Source organism: Callospermophilus lateralis, chromosome 15 (genome assembly GCF_048772815.1).
Source record: "Callospermophilus lateralis isolate mCalLat2 chromosome 15, mCalLat2.hap1, whole genome shotgun sequence".
In the NCBI taxonomy this organism is placed as follows: Eukaryota; Metazoa; Chordata; class Mammalia; order Rodentia; family Sciuridae; genus Callospermophilus; species Callospermophilus lateralis.
The window spans coordinates 82,060,820-82,076,624 of record NC_135319.1 but is presented as its reverse complement, the minus strand read 5'-3'; the positions used below and the strand labels follow the sequence as shown (position 1 = coordinate 82,076,624).

Below are 15,805 nucleotides of genomic sequence, written 5' to 3'. Positions count from 1 at the left end.
TCTCACCTTAGAGGGAGTTAGAATCTTTAGTGAGTGGGCACTGGAATAAAAAAATCAACATTTTAAAAACTTCCTGCTGATTGTCAGACAAGTTTGAAACTTGCTGATTGAAGTTGTATCGCCTTTTTTATAAGTATTGAATATGTTCTTTTGATGATTGGTTGTGCTAATAAACTCATATTTGAACAGAAGGCAACTTAGTGCCACTAGCTTTGCTTACTGGGCTGACAGACCCTAACTGAGTTGATAAGTCAGCTTGGCTAAAATGGATACAAAGAGAAGTAAGAGATTTGGCTGAATAGGTAAAAAGTACCTAAATTAGAGTGAACAGTAAAGACCAGATAGAAATATCTATTTAATATTCAGGGTATCAGTGTGCTGAATGGTGTGCAACCTGTGGACAACTGAAGAGGAACTGTGGTATATGCTTTTCTCAGGAGCTCCAGACTCCCTGAGTAAGTTCAGAACACCACCTAGTTCAGACATTTTATTAACATACAGAAGAAATTGCTACCTATGTCTTACTTTGAAATTTTGAAAAAGTCAAGAATATAAGCCTACTCTGTGATAAACTCATATAATTTGAGGTTAGTGGAGCAGCCAATCAGAGAAACAATGAATGGGAGAGACTCTTACCAGAGAATTTTGCTTAGGGCACAAAGGTGTGTGACTTGCTTCCATTTCCATTACTTTCAGCTTCACTGCAATTATGAATACCAGGTTAACAAATTCTTAGTTACCCTAGGATAACTTACTGGTTTGTTTTATAATATTATTCCTCATATGATTGATTTTATTAGAGCATGTATTTCCATTTGTAATATTTGCTGTATGCAAGAGCCTGCCGCCTCTTAGCTGATGAACAGGCCAAAAATTCATTTAGGGCAATATTAAGATCAAAACTCATATTCATCACTCATATTTTATAATTTTGCATGACAGAGTGCCTTTAACATCAGATTGACCTCTTTCCCTCTTTCTCTTTTTTAATCCTATTAAAATTCATCAATTCCTATCTATTATTGTGTCCTACCTTTCTCAGGAACTATGAAACATTGGCTTCCAGAATGGATATTTAAGTGTTTCTAATTTTCCCAAATAAAAAATCACAATAGGCCTATTAGCAGGTAACCATTATTATGCAGTTGTATAAGATGTCCATGAAAAAAATGGTCTTGTATAAGGTTACATTTTGATTTTAAGAAGAATGGTAAACAAATGATCCTAAAGAAAAGATCCTATTCATGGGTTTTAAAACTTCATTTTTATAATGTCCCCTACGAACAATTTTTTTCCTGAATGAGTTTAAAGCTCAATCTTTGACATAATAAACCTCATTGTGCATAACATTTATTTTAATAGCAATAATTACTTTTTGTTCATATTTGTCTAAAGATAATTTGCCTGTTATTTAGGCTGTAAATCTTTTACGCAGCCAAAAATTTGCCTCATTTATGAGACAGAAAGCACAAACTCTTGAGATGATTTTTAGAGCCATTAATCCATTAGTGTCCAGGGATTTGCAGAATGTTTCCAATGTAGCAGTGTCCGTGAACATGAAATATATGATGTGATTAGTTCCCATAACACTAACTAGAACTTCTCTGTTTAATTCCCCTGAGACTACTTGAAACTTTTTTAGCCTTTGTCATCCTAATACTCATTATATAGGTCTCATTAATTGGTGCATTTCCCAATGGGTTAATTTGCAGATACTAACCATGCCATCCTTTTACTAACTCGCTAATGCAAATTGATATTTATAATCTTAAAATTGAAAACAAAAAAGACAAACTTTGTTATTTTTCTTAAGCAGAGAGATTGAGAAGATTGAGATATAGAGAAATTATGTGTGAGAGAAGAAAACAAGCCAAAAACCCCACAAAAACTACTGTAGGCTAATAAACTGATGTGAAAATTTCTCAATTTACAGCACTTGACAGGTGCTAAAAGAAAAGCATCTTTAATTTTAATGTGTTGTTAGGACCTCTTTAGAGAGACTGTACAAGTTATTAACAAGGTCCTCTGAGACAGGAGACGGGTAATTAACAAGACCTATGGAGATATAGTTTAGGTAATTAACGAGCTCTTAGGCACTGGACACAGGATAACACATAGCGAGTCCAGTAGTTAAAGAGAACAGGTTGTTAGGATATGATCAAATACAAGATAGAGTCTGTAAGTCCTCTGGAGGTTTCTGATAGGAAAGTATTAAGATTATATTCCAGTGACCCCAGTGTGTTAATTTTTGTAAATCAATATGTGAGCTTTTTGGTTCAATGTAGTTTGAGAGAATTATTTCCTTATAAAATCAACTAGCAGGGGAGCTTGTTAATGTAGATTAACATTCTTTGTTAATTGCCAGTAATGAACATGTATATTGAGAAAAATACATTGGAAACACAAATTATATGGTTCTCACTTGTTTTAAACATTTATTGTATGTTTTTCATCTGTGGCCTGTAGGTTAACATGTCTGTTCTAGACTAACTTTGTTCTCCTGTTGACATTAAAATGATCAGGATTTAGGCCAGAGGGGAGAATGCCTAGTGCCAGTTTGATTTTTTACTTGTTAGCCCTGGTTCCTCCAATCAGGCTCTCATAATACCTTTAAGTTTGAGAGTTGATGGTATTCCCAGTTGCAAATATTTGATACAGTTATTTCCTGTAGCTATTTTATATTGCTAGGGTATAAATCTTGAGTTTTGGTTCAGAAACCTCCCACATGTGTTATACTCTGAAAGTGAAATATCCAAAACCCCTTGTGAATCTTATAGTTCTTTCCATGGCTTCTTGTCTCAGTGTGGCTACTCCAGTCTATCAGGATAATTTTTTTCTGAATTTCAGCTAATCAAATGATATTTCCATTATAACTGTTTTTTGAGTATTTGCCGTATAAAGAAATCAGACTATTAAGATATCAGTCCTGCTTCTTAAACTTATAGAAGAGAAGGTTTGTAAATATTAGGTCTTAATTTCATACTAAGGACTGGATTTTTGTATGGATACTGGGGAACCGTGGACATTTTTAAATTGGGTTGTGATGATTGAGCTAATGTCTCAGATAGCCTAGCAAGCATGGCGTACTTGTGGTGCAGGGAGGGGGAGGAGAATGACAGGGACACTAGTGAAGAAGCTGCTATGATTATTGAACTGAGTTGGTGCAGGTCCGTTGGCAGTGAGAGTGGAAAAGAAGGGAACATCTTTGGGAAATATTTCTGGGCTAAAATAGACAAGACTTTCCCATTCTACTTTTGGGTGGATGGGGCAGTGGTAGGGGAGAAGAAGCAATCATAATTATTTCAGTGATGTGTCTTAAATTTTATAAAACAGCACTTGGAAAAAAACATATTTAATGCAACAGTGTCAAGTCTATAGTCTTTGAATCAGATATTAGTATTGATGGAAAGGTTTGAGGTGTTTTATTTTTTCCCCCCATGAGGTGCTGTCTTATTGTACATGTTTGTTAGAGACCAGGAATATGTGTTTTGAGTTGAGACTAGCAAATTAGTATCAAAACAGTAGCAGTTCTTGACAGTTTGTTTTTCAAACCTTAATAAACTGTCTTTTTTTGAACACAAGAATGCCAATTCAATAACTGCTTATGGATTTATGCATGTAAAGTGTTTTCACTTTAGCTTTGTAATTACTATGTGCATTTTTTCCCAGTGGTGTTGGCTTTACCAAATCTTGAGCCTATTGCACTCCTTCTGGTAGTTTCTCATTAAGAGAATAATTTGTATTTCTTACTTCTGTGTGCACCACCTCAGATAGATGCCCTCTTCTTCTGTGCCTAGAACATTCCAGTTGGGCCACTGAATTGGCAATAATTAATTTTTTTTTAAATAACAAAAGTTTTACCTTTAGAAATATAGATAATGTTTTTGTGTATTTAATTTGTGGTTATAGTGTTACCTTGTGACCAGGGTTTTTAAAATAGCTTCTGGTGATATAAAATGAAGCAGTTAATTTGATAATGAAGAAAGTTTTCCTTATATATATTTAATTGGTTTCTAAGAATAATAGGATCCAGACATTTGACATTTGACATTTGTGTCTTTGAACTTACATTTTTAAGGGTGAATTATTCCTCTTTGATTTGTGTATTAAATATGTTACTATAGCTGTGTGCAGTGGTTCACAGGTAATCCCCATGACTTGGGAGGCAGAGGCAGGAGGATGGCAAGTTCAAGGTCAGCCTGGGCAATTTAGTGAGACTCTGCCTCCAAAAAAAAAACAAAAAAACAAAAAAACAAAGAAAGAGCTTGGGATGTGGTTCAGTGGTTAAGCATCCCTGGGTTCAATCCCCAGTACTGCCAAAACCCCACAAATGTTACTATATAAGTATACATAAATATGTAATATCTGTTAAATATGTATCAGCAATTATTTAAATCAGTTCGGCCTTCTTAGAGTAAAACAATTCAAATCGCCAGTTTTTTAAGTTAATGGTTAAACAAATGTGTGTAAAACTGCACTGGGGCTAGAGGTTTGTAATTTATGGAGCACTAAATCCTAGCCATACCAGCAATGGAGAGGACAGTAAGAAATGACCCATAATCAATACAGAATGAACTGTGTTGAACAGAAGAAAGTGAAGTTTGCTGTGGAAAGGTGGAGGAAAAAGCAGTTCAGTCTCCTGGAAGTTGGGAAGTAACCTTTGAGGAAGAGACCTTTGAGTTTGGTCTTGACCATTGAACATGATTTTATGCATTGGGGAATGAGTTGATAGACACCTCTGTTTTAGAAAATAGCAAGAAAGCTCATTAAAAAATGGTTAGATGCATTTTGAAGGGATATTTTATTAATAGTGACTACACTATTATGTCTTTATCTACTAACCACTGAGTAATTTCACCATTTCTTTTCTAGTTGGAGTTATGGAGCAATATCTATGTCTGTCATTCTCAGCCTGGTAGGTTCCTGAGGAAGTATATTTGCTACTGTAGGCGACCAAGGAGCCAATTAGCAAGTGCCCTGCAGCAGCTCGACATTAAGTATAATGAACTCTTTGTTATGGAGCCTGGTATGGGAATGGGGCTATTCAGGTTAATCACATATTTTGTTTATTGGATGCATACAATGTGTTCGTTTCTCAAAGATTTTTCATCTTCAAAGAAATTAATTACCCAAAATTATTAAAAATGAAAATCATGCTAAACATTATTTCAGTTTGGATTCACAAGTATGTTTCATTCACTTCTTCCAGTGAAGGATTTTACAATGTAACATTTTACAATGTTACAAGAATGTTAAAAGAATGTTAAAAGAATGTTAGAAGAATGTTCTGAAGGGAGTCTAGTCTGGTCTGGGTTTGGCGCTCTCTGTAATAGCTTGTATGACCTTACAGCTTTTCACAGCTACATATTTTGAACTGTAAAAAGGGATAATAGTCTTAGTGGACGCACAGGAAGTGCTGAGGGTGGTGTTGGCCACATAGGGTGTCTGAAAATGGGGCTTTTGCTATGATCTTTTCACTCAGCATCAACGTATCAATTGTTTTCAATAAATTGGGTGGAATTTTTCTAAGTAATAATATATTCTCAATTTAAAAATAAATCTTATATTAGAATTTTTTCAGGAAGGCAGTTCAAACTTTCATAGTAAGATGGATAAGTGCAGCATAATATTGAAAATTCTTTAGAACATTTCAGAATCCCCTTTGGGAAAGGGGTACATACCAGACTTAGGAATTCACACAAGACTAGTGTATTTTTTTTTTTTTTCCGGAGTGCTTTACCATTGAGCTATATCTCCAGCCCTTTTTTAAATTTTTTTTTATTTTTATTTTGAGACAGGGTCTCACTAAGTTGTTAAGGCTGGAGGCTGGCCTTGAACCCGCAATCCTCCTGTCTCAGTCTCCAAGTTACGGGGATCACAAGCACATCTCATGCCTGGCCTTGTGTGTCTCTTATAACCAAGATTTGGAGGAGGGCTCTTTTATTTCTTTATACGTGAAAGTACCTCCTTTTTTTCTTTTCACTAAGAGTATATGATAGTGCCCGAGCAGTCTCTGGATTTGAGGTTCTTTAATATGCCTGAAGTAATATTTATATTTTTTAATGTTCTGTCAGTCTAATCTATTCCTTACTGAACAAAAAATACATGACCAAAATTAAATATTCTTATATTGTCATCAAGTTATTTTGTGGAATATCTCTTGTACTTATAGACATGGGTAAGATCTTATAATGTCACCTCCTTTGGGTCTGTGTCGTTGGACTGTGAGACAGTATGTATAAGGTGACTTTCTAAGATAAAGATGTTTGCTTTCAAACTTGATATAAGGGATGAAAATTTTTATCCTTACTTTGTTATGTATCACTTTCCTTTCTCATGTAAGAATTCTGTTGATTCTTTGATTCAAAGAATGCATAAGGCAGAGTGTCTGATACAAAATATGTAATTACTAGTGCTAATAGGTGGTTCCATTGGTAAGTGTTCATGGAAATGGAAGTCACAGGAGGGTAGGTGGACAGAATTAGACAGCCTAGGCATTATGGAGTAGGTAGAATTAGCAGCATCTCAAAGGATGGATCTATGAGGAGAGAAGAAAGGGCTTTTGGGGAAAGGAAAAGATGAGTTCTTTGAGGGACTGTCAAGGACCCAGCCTACCTAAAACTATTAAAGATAGTGGAGATGGGACTTATTCCTAGGAACTTCTTAGGAATTCTAGGAATTCTTATACTCAAATTTGTACCTAATTTTTAAATAAAGTATGAATAGTTTGTGGCTCCACATTTGAATGATACTAAGAAATTGTCTTGTATGAACATTCCCAACAGGGACACTGATGTTGCATGCCTGATATGTGTCTAAAAAGGACCGAGACGCATGAATTCAAAGATGCCAGTGAGACTGCATTCTTAAGTGTCATTTTAGATGGAGAACAAAATCTTTTTGCCGTGAAAAGTAATTTTAATTATATCACTTACAGGATCGGGACAATGGCAAAGGAACCTGTAGATACTCAAGTATATCAAAGCTGGAGCCTTTAACTTAGTGGGGACCTGTGTTCTTGAATAGTATTTTTTTCTTTACGAAGAAACATTTAGAACAAGCTGAGGGGTGTGTGTGTGTGTGTGTGTGTGTGTGTGTAGTATAACTTACAATTTCTAATAAGATTATTATTCATTTGTTGGGGGACTTGGAGAGTATTATTTTTCATACAAAAATGTATTCTTTTCCATTGAAAATATAATTCCATAGCCCTGTTGAAACACACTCTAAATTGATAAGTGTGTTTTTAGGTTGGGCTTCTCAGCGTGGCATGTAGAATATGGGGAAGTCCTCAAGTCACCAGCAGCTCTGCTGTCAAAACAAAGTATATGTAGGAGCCTGTCCCTCACTCCAGGGAGGGCCCTGAGAAGTCTGGCTGCTTTGGATACACACCTTGAAGGCTCTGCAGAGCAGGGGTGCTTGCTGGCCAAGGCCCTTGCTGCAAGTTGTTAAAGAGCAATTGAGGCCTCTCTGGAATCAGAAGGCACCATAGCTTCCTTTCTAGGACATGGCTTTTTCTTAGACACAGAAAGATTCACCTTGGGTTGTCTTGGCCAAGGGTGTTATGGGCACTCTAGCCTTTTTCACCTGGTCCAGAGAAGCCCAGGGTCATCTCATCCTCACCCTCATGAAGGAGTCACCTCTGCCCAGGCTTTTCCTCACCCTCTCCTCACAGGGGAAAGTAGATGGAGACTGCTGAGTTGGTCTTAATCTCATAAACAGATGGAGACTGTGCAGATTCTGGTCCCACCAAAGAGGCTGGAACCTGTTCTCATCACTTCTTCCTAATTCCACCGTTTTTCTTCAAAAATCAGAAGGACTTGATCACAAGAAAGCAAAACAAAAATAACAATTACTAGTGTATGTGACAGATGGCAGGCTAGTGTCTGCTCAGAGCAACAGGGTAAGCATAAAAAACTGCCCCAAGTAACAAAGGTTCTGTTTACATTAAGAGATACATGATGCAAAAATTCATCTGAATTTTTAAGTTTAAGTTCAGATGGCAAAGAAAGTTTTGCTTGTTACTGGATTTAGTCTTGTCATGTAGTACAGGGTACTAAAGGGGGAAAGGTTTGAGAAGCTTAGATTTAAAGGAATTGAGTTTGGAAATATGTGAATTGTTTGTCCTTGAAATAATTACTGTTTCTTTTCTTCACCTGGAGGAAGTAGTACATTAAACTTAGTGAACATTATACTCTTGATGAAACATGTTCTTAATTTCATGGACATCCTTAAATCCTCCAGTTTTTGGTCTTTCTTCAAAAACATACTATTCATTATAGAAAAGCAACCAGGTCCAAATTTGCTGTCCATGCTGTTTGGTGACACTGACCACAAGTTTTAATTGTCTTGCCTCTGAGATCTCATAAAAGATATCCTGTGAGAATATTAATAAGAAAATTACTGTTAATCCCCATAGACACTTATGTCTTAGTTCTGTTTTGTCATCAGAGTGTTTCATGTGCATGCCCAGTCCCAGGAGAGAGAATATGTATTTTACTCTATAATATCATTAATTTGATTGGTCCTGAGTTCTTTCGTTTTTTTCTTAAAAAGAAAGAAGGAAAAAAAATTACTGAGTTTCACCTTGTCTTCTAAGTTCCATATGCTTATGTGCATTTCTGTTATGGAAATGTGCTAATAAACATTGTGTTACTGGTGCAGTCTCTCTGTGGACACTTTACTTTTTTAAGGATTTGAAAAGAAGATTATTAAAAAACATACAAAAGACTCCTTTAACATGTAACCTTTATGGAATAAGAACTGGATTTACCAGAAGAATCTCAAATTAATCAGTCTTGTGGTTAAATACCTAACCTGTTTGGCGTCCTGGATAAATTGGTTAGTTGAATTGATTTTATTGGAAGCCCATCAATTTGAAAACTTATTTCAGTTTTTAGTGGCAATTGTAAATATTAGAATAATTCTTCCTATCTTAAAAGAACTGAAAAATATTCTCAGATATAGAATATATTCGCAGGATATATTCTTAGGAAAACAGTTTCTTCTGCTCTTGAGTGACTTCACATCTTGTTGGTTGAATTTGAATTGACCCACTATTGATTTACTTATTCAACTATTATTCCAGTTTCTGCAGATTTTTATTAAATACTGGCATTAAGGTATTCATTCATTTATTACACATCTGCTATGCAATAGACACTGTGAGATCCTGGGATGGAAAGGTTAATGAGATCTGGTTCCTTCCTTTAAGCAGAGTCCAGTAAGAAGGGATGGGAAGCCTGAGGGGAAGGGAGAAACAGAGAAAGTTACCTTTTGTACCTTATGTTTGAATCACACCTTGTCATATGAAACATTTTCATATTCATTTCTTCTACCCCTCTGCTAATCTTAATTCTTTGAAATAGATGGTGGCATTTCTGTCTTTTAAATTTTATTGTTTGAAATTTTGAAGAGTTGCGTAGGTTGTGCCTGGGCATCAAGTGTTGTCCGGTCAGTCTGCAAAGATGAATTGGTACAGTCTGAAGGAAGGGCTTTTAAAACCAGGCTAAAAAAGTATGTCATTATTCCAGGAAGTTAGAGGCCATAAGTTTTTTGATAGTTGGGTAAGTAGGATAGACTTGTTGAGAAGGCAGTGGTCAGCCTGCCTAGGTAGACTGGATGAGGAGGGTCGAGACTGGTAAGAGGCTGTTGTGTGCTCTAGGTAAGAGGTATTGGGTCTTGTAATGGAAAGGTAACTGTGCCAGTGAGTAGCAGGGGGGTAATGAGAGATCATGTCCAGAGCTGAGTAGGGGGAGTGGGTTTACAAAGCAGGCCAGGCTGAGGATTGGGCTGCAGGGTGTCTCAGTGCTTTACTTTGGATGCTCAGAAGTCTGCTTGTTCCAGGAGGAGGAGGAAAACCCAACAGCTGATCTGAAAGAGAGGTGCATATATATTTCCAATTTGGGGTTTTGCCAGACATTTGTGAACATGGTATTATAAAGGATAAAGAGTTGTGGTTAACAAGATATAGTAGATTTAGTAGTCCACCATCTGGTCAGTGGTGGCAGCCAAGATAGTGGAGAAAATGGAATCACAAGGGTAGAGTAGAGGAAAGGCCTGAAAACAGCCTTAGGAAGTTAAGGGTGAAAAGAAGAAGGTGACAAGGAGAAGGAGTGCTGGGAACACAGGGGAAACTAGGCTGCCAGAAGAGAGTCCCGGGAGGGAGGAAGGAAGTGCCATTGTAGGAGATGGAGCTGAGGGGTCGAGCAGAGTGAGCAACTGTCCTCAGGCAGGTAGTTTTTGGTGACCTTCACCAAGGAAGCAGTGAGTCCTCAATGAGAACTGGGGATGTGATGTAGATTGCATTGGGTGAGACCGACCAAGTCACAAACCCAGCAAGGGTGTCTGAGGGGTGCTTTGGAGATTGGCAAAGGACCAGTCATGGAATATCTGAGAGGCATTGGGCCAGAAATATGCTCTGGTGAGAGGTGAGTAAATATCAGTGTGTTGGGGAGAGTTCTGTCCTAGGAGGAAGGGAGAAAGGGCGAGCATTGAGCAGGTGGGATTTGAGTGCAGAGAAGATTTTACAGTGAGTTACTTAACCCTGTTTTATTGACCACTGTTCTTTTGGAAACATGTCCAGAGAAATTGTTTGTGGAAATGTGTTATAAATTGTAAGGCAGTGTAACTATGAGGTGGCATTGTTCAGATCCAGGTCACTTCAGTCATACCACTTCAAAACTTCAGGAGCAATGAATCCTTAAAAGTGTAATTCTAAATCAAAAATAATTTTGAGCATAAAGTGCTCTAGCCTTGTGAATGTAAAAGGTGTTAAATGGAAGTCAGGAAGTTTTTATTTTTGTTTTCCCTTTTTATTTTTTTCTTTTTTGGTTAGCAGTGAATTGTCATTTGTAAGTAAATATGGAGCATAAGCCAGAAATTGAAGGGAAAAGGAAAGTGTAGATAGTTCATATACTTAAATTGTGATTCTTTCTTTCTGAGAAACAGAAAAATCCTTTTTCTTCAATCATTCTAAATTATTGAGTGAATAATTTGTGGCATTTGTTATATAATTGTATATATATCTTATATCATTTGAATCCTAGCAGGAAACAAAGGATACATTCAGAATGGATAGTTGAAGAGAGTTTGGTGAAGAGGTGTGGTCAGGGTTCAGGATGTCAGGAAGGGCTAGTGTAGCACCAGAGCCCAGCACTGCCTAGAAGGTGCTGCCATACTTAGGTGTCAGAATAGCTACAGAGGTGGCCATGGGGAGGGACTGGGGAGGTGATGGCAGGGACTGTGGCTGGGGATATCACACCCATCTCCCCTTTTCTTGGTGCTCCAGTTTCCAAGGAAGCCAGAGGGGGAGCCTGGGTGGTGCACTGTCCAGAGATCAGCCTCCTGGGGAGAGGGGGTGGGGTCAGTGTGGATCAGGATGGACAAACAGAATAATAAGCAGGGTTATTTCAAATCCTGTTTTTTTTTTTTTAGTCATTGTTCTACAACTGAGACTTAGACTTCTCTTAACATTTCTGGTCGAGAGAATCCTCAGGAAGTTGCATTGATTTCTTGAAATCCACCAAGAAACACAGTAAGACCACATAGCTTAGAGCCTCTCTAGGCAAGAAGAAAAGTATGTGACCAAAGAGCTTGGACTGTGGAGCTGGGATGCCTTTCTTTGAATTTTGACGCTGACACTTAATTACTATGTTACCTAGGGTAAACTTCTTAACTTCTCTGCCCATTTCCTCATCTGTAAATGGAAATAAAAATAGCTTCATAAGTACTAATCATACTTAGAGCTAATGTTGTTCTGTACTTCATCACAAAGTAGAGATGAGCTATAAATGAGGCATTTCTCTTTTCTTTTTGGATTCATTAGGGTCCCTGTGGTGTTGCAGTTCTCAGCACACACCTCCTCCGCCCGCTTTTGTCACTGAAGTGAAGCCCTGGGTCTCTAGAGCCCACTCAACTAAAGATCAATAGGAAAATTACCAGTGTTGATAGCTTAAAGTTAGACTTACTTCCCAAACACAATAAGGAATTGACTTGTGTTTGAGGAAGCTGTTCCTCTTACTACCCCTGCCTTCCCCCCTCCGTACCAGGTGGCACACCTCTGGAGTTTACAAATAGTTTGAATTAACTTATTAAAAACAAAATGGGTTAAGCTGTAGGCCAGAATTTGATTTATATTTTATTATTTTATATTATATTATTATATTTTATTATACTTTGATTTATAATTTCAGCAGTAATGGGGTTTAGAAAGCTCATGTGAAAGGTACAGTGATAACTCTAGTCACAGTTGATTTTGAAAGTCTTCCAGAGAGCTTTATGTGTGGTTATATGCCTTCAAATTGAAAGATTTAAAATTCTAGAGCCAGAGAGTTACACAGCTTGCATTGATTTATAGTAATGCTATAACCATTTTTGATAGATCTTTATCCTTATGGATTTCTTTTTTGTCTTTACAAGTACTTCACACTTTTCACTGAAAAAGTCTTTCTCCCTTCTTAGTTATTCTTTCTCTAAAAGAATGTATGCATGTTCTTTAAAAAAGAAAAAAAAAACCTTTACCACTGCTGAAGTGATCAGTTTTATCATTTATAAAGGTTGGTTTATTTTTCTGACCTATATGTGGGAGATTGGTCCATAGCACAAATTGAAGAGCAATTTTAAATTCCCATCAACTTGCTTCTACTATCTTTACTCATTATTAATTTTAACTTTGAGATAAATTAATAAGTGATATAGAAGATATACCAGTAATTCTTAGAAATATATATTTGAAAATTATTTCAAAGTTTAAAATTAGTTTATTTGGAAAAATTCTTGAAAATTTAAAAATATCATGAAATAAAACTATCAGGCTTTTGCCTAAAAACTTCTTCAGAATATTAAGCTTAGCACATTTTATTGATTTAAAATTTTTTAAATTATTAGTTTGAAATATTTCTATCAGTTTAAAAGTTATTTTAAAATCTGTTGCCTCCAAACTTCTTCAGTTCTGACTTCTAAATTCTGGAGTTTCAGTTTATTTATACCTTTTTTTCCGCATGAGCACGTCGTAAGTTTATTTAGTACCTGTTTAGAAACACCACTTTCTGGCCTGTCAGCAGCTCAGCTGAGCAGTCAGGCTGTATTATTCGATATCTTGTCTGACACGAGGACAGCAGTCCAAAGAGAAAGATATCACAAATTGGTGCCACACTTCAATAAATAGAGACATTTTATTTTCACCAAGCTAATTCAATCCAGTTCAGTTAACTCTTTTTTCCCCCTTAAGGACAGATCAAAAAAGGCAGCCATGAGTGACAGCGTTCTTATGGGTTTGACATGTTAGTGTGTACAAAGCTGACCCGAGGGAGGGGCTTTGCCTTTGGATTTCAGACAATGCCCCGTTCAGGGCGGGCCCTCTTCCTGGCCTACTCTGTGCTCAGCTGGGGACCTCAGATCCCTAGCAGGCTCAGGTACAATGGGAAGGAGCTGGGGCTCAGGGCCCCAGATGCTCTCCCACTCACAGTAGTGCCTTTTAAGCTTAATCATTCTTAAGAATTTTCAGACATTTTTAAGGAGGTCATTGAGTTTCATTTTAGTTCCATAAGTGAAAGCGATTGGATATTACATATTATTAATTTGGTGATTTTGGTAAACTCTTTGTTCTATATGCCTCTGCCTTAAAATCCCTTATTACAACAAATGTAATGCCTGCGTTTCTATTTCTTAGTTCTTCCTGAGGCGCATATTTAAATTTATCATCATAACATTGTTCACTCTAGTGGATGCAGTGGGATGGCTTGTGCCACCAAACACAAGACACTTCAAACAGTGTTTATGAGAGAAAGTTCACATTACCAAGAAATTGCCTCTTGCTCAGTGGCTCAGGTCTGAGAGCCTCCTCTTGGGCCTCAGAGCCCTTCAGGGCACTTTCCCCTGAAACTGCTCTTGCAGTGTCCCACTGTGACACACTGTCTAGCAGCCCTGGGCTGTGCCATATGTCTGCAGTGTCTTTCTTTCTAGCCTGCCAAACCTGTGCTTCATGGACTTTCAAATCCTGCCTGGCTTGATCTACTGCTATGAGAGTGCATGGCCTTAATACCGTCTCCCTGCCTCTTGCTTGACCAAGCACTTTCTCACAGTGAGGTTTATTGTCTGGTCAGTCCGTGTGGCCTCAGTGTCCAGGGCTTCTGCAGTGTAGCCAGCGTCCATGAAGATCTGTTTACAGAGAATGGAACTAGGGCTGTGGTTACAAGGACAGATTTTAAAGCTAGACAACTCCACCAGTTAAGACAACTCACAAGTTGTCTAACCCAATTTGCTCCCTTATTTTTAAAATGAACGTATGGAAGAAATGATGATACGTACTGTATGACACTCTTAAGGGTCATGGAGATTAACTGAGTTGATTTTGATAAAGCGCTTAAAATGTTGTCAGGCCCAGATTAAGTGCCATGTAATGTTTATTTACTAACTTATTGAACATATTCTACCTACTAGTCACTGTTTTTACATATTAAATCATTTAATCTTCACAGTAGTCTCGTGTGGTAGGTTCTTTTGCCATTCCCATTTTACTGAAGAAGGAACTCAGACAGTTAAACTTAAATAATTTTGCATAAAGTCACATGGCAAGTACAGGGCAGAACCAGGATTTAAATTCACACCACTTGTCTTTGGGGGCCCCCCAACCGTTTCTCTGCTCATGAGCACCACGGTACACTGTCAGACCCGAGTGTAAATCACCTTGTCCTTGAGAATACCACAGTCAGATGGAGGAGGACAGAACAGAATTGTGTTTCTTGACCCTTCAGAAAACGTGGAGAGAGAGTGGGGCAAGGAAGAATTAGCCCCCTGGACTCTTCTGCTGACTAGCTGGGATTCAGAATTGGAGAGGATGGAAGTCACAGGTGTCAGCAGCTGCTCCCATGGCCCTCTAGGCCAAGGTGGACTTTTGAGGTTGTCTTTGGGGATTTTTCGTTGTTTTCTTTTCAGTGACTCTTTGTCAGGCGTTTGAGGCTTTGCTGGTACAGCAACACCAGTCCAGGACCATGCAGAACACCAAAAAACATGGTAAGCTATAGGGAACGAGAAAATGTGGCAGCCATCTAAGCCTGGAAATGAATGCACTCTGGATATTTAAAATCACGGGTCTACTGAGTCATCCTGGGTTGCTGAAATACCACATTTATCCCAGGAGCTCTACCTAGTAAAGGTCAGCAACTAGTTCTTGGAAGCAGGCGCCACAGATCTTAGCCATAACAAATGAAATCTTGGCTATGGGGAAAATTCTCTTGATGTGTTGTGCACTCATGTATGCCTTGCAGATTTTGCAGCATGGGATATGTATCTGTTGTTAAAAAATTATTTTCCAGACAGGAATCCATGTCTATGATTTCTGTCACACAATCATAAGTTCTAAAGTAAATTTCTTAAATCTTCAGAGGATTCCAGTTATTTTGCTGATAATATACAGATAAAGGAAAAATACGTATCTTAACCATTGTCTTTTTTTTTTTTTAATATGTGTGGAATGCAAAGGCTTCTAGTTCAGTAATGCTTTGTAGCGGATTCTAAGGCTAATACTCTTTAAGTGCTGTGCAAAAATTCAATGTGTAGAGTACTGATGAAATATTTACTCATCAGATGGCTTTGAAGTTGAGCTTCTTTGGGGTTGTAGTCCCCTTCCTAATGGACATGTTTCAAAGATGAAAATGGTTAGAGCATTCAGCTATGATGTTTTCTTATTCTCTGTATGGAAGAAATCTGTTTTGTTTTTAGGTCCATTTCAGTTTTAAGTTTTGAAAGCTAGCTGCTTAGAAATCATATTAATGATAGAAATGGTTCCTATACTCAGAACTCA

The 15,805-nt window shown here is 37.5% G+C and overlaps 1 protein-coding gene across 2 annotated transcripts in view; it reads left to right on the top strand.

The window, feature by feature from the left end:
- The window catches only part of Rab11fip2 (RAB11 family interacting protein 2), a 37,517-nt gene that overhangs the window by 11,618 nt on the left and 10,094 nt on the right, over nt 1–15,805 (top strand). The window contains exon 4 of one of the 2 annotated variants that reach the window (XM_076834791.1): nt 4,873–4,915. The exons of the other annotated variant lie outside the window; for it this stretch is intronic. Coding sequence (XP_076690906.1) covers nt 4,873–4,915 — 43 coding nt within the window. The remainder of the gene's footprint in view (nt 1–4,872; nt 4,916–15,805) is intronic. 2 annotated transcript variants of the gene reach the window in all.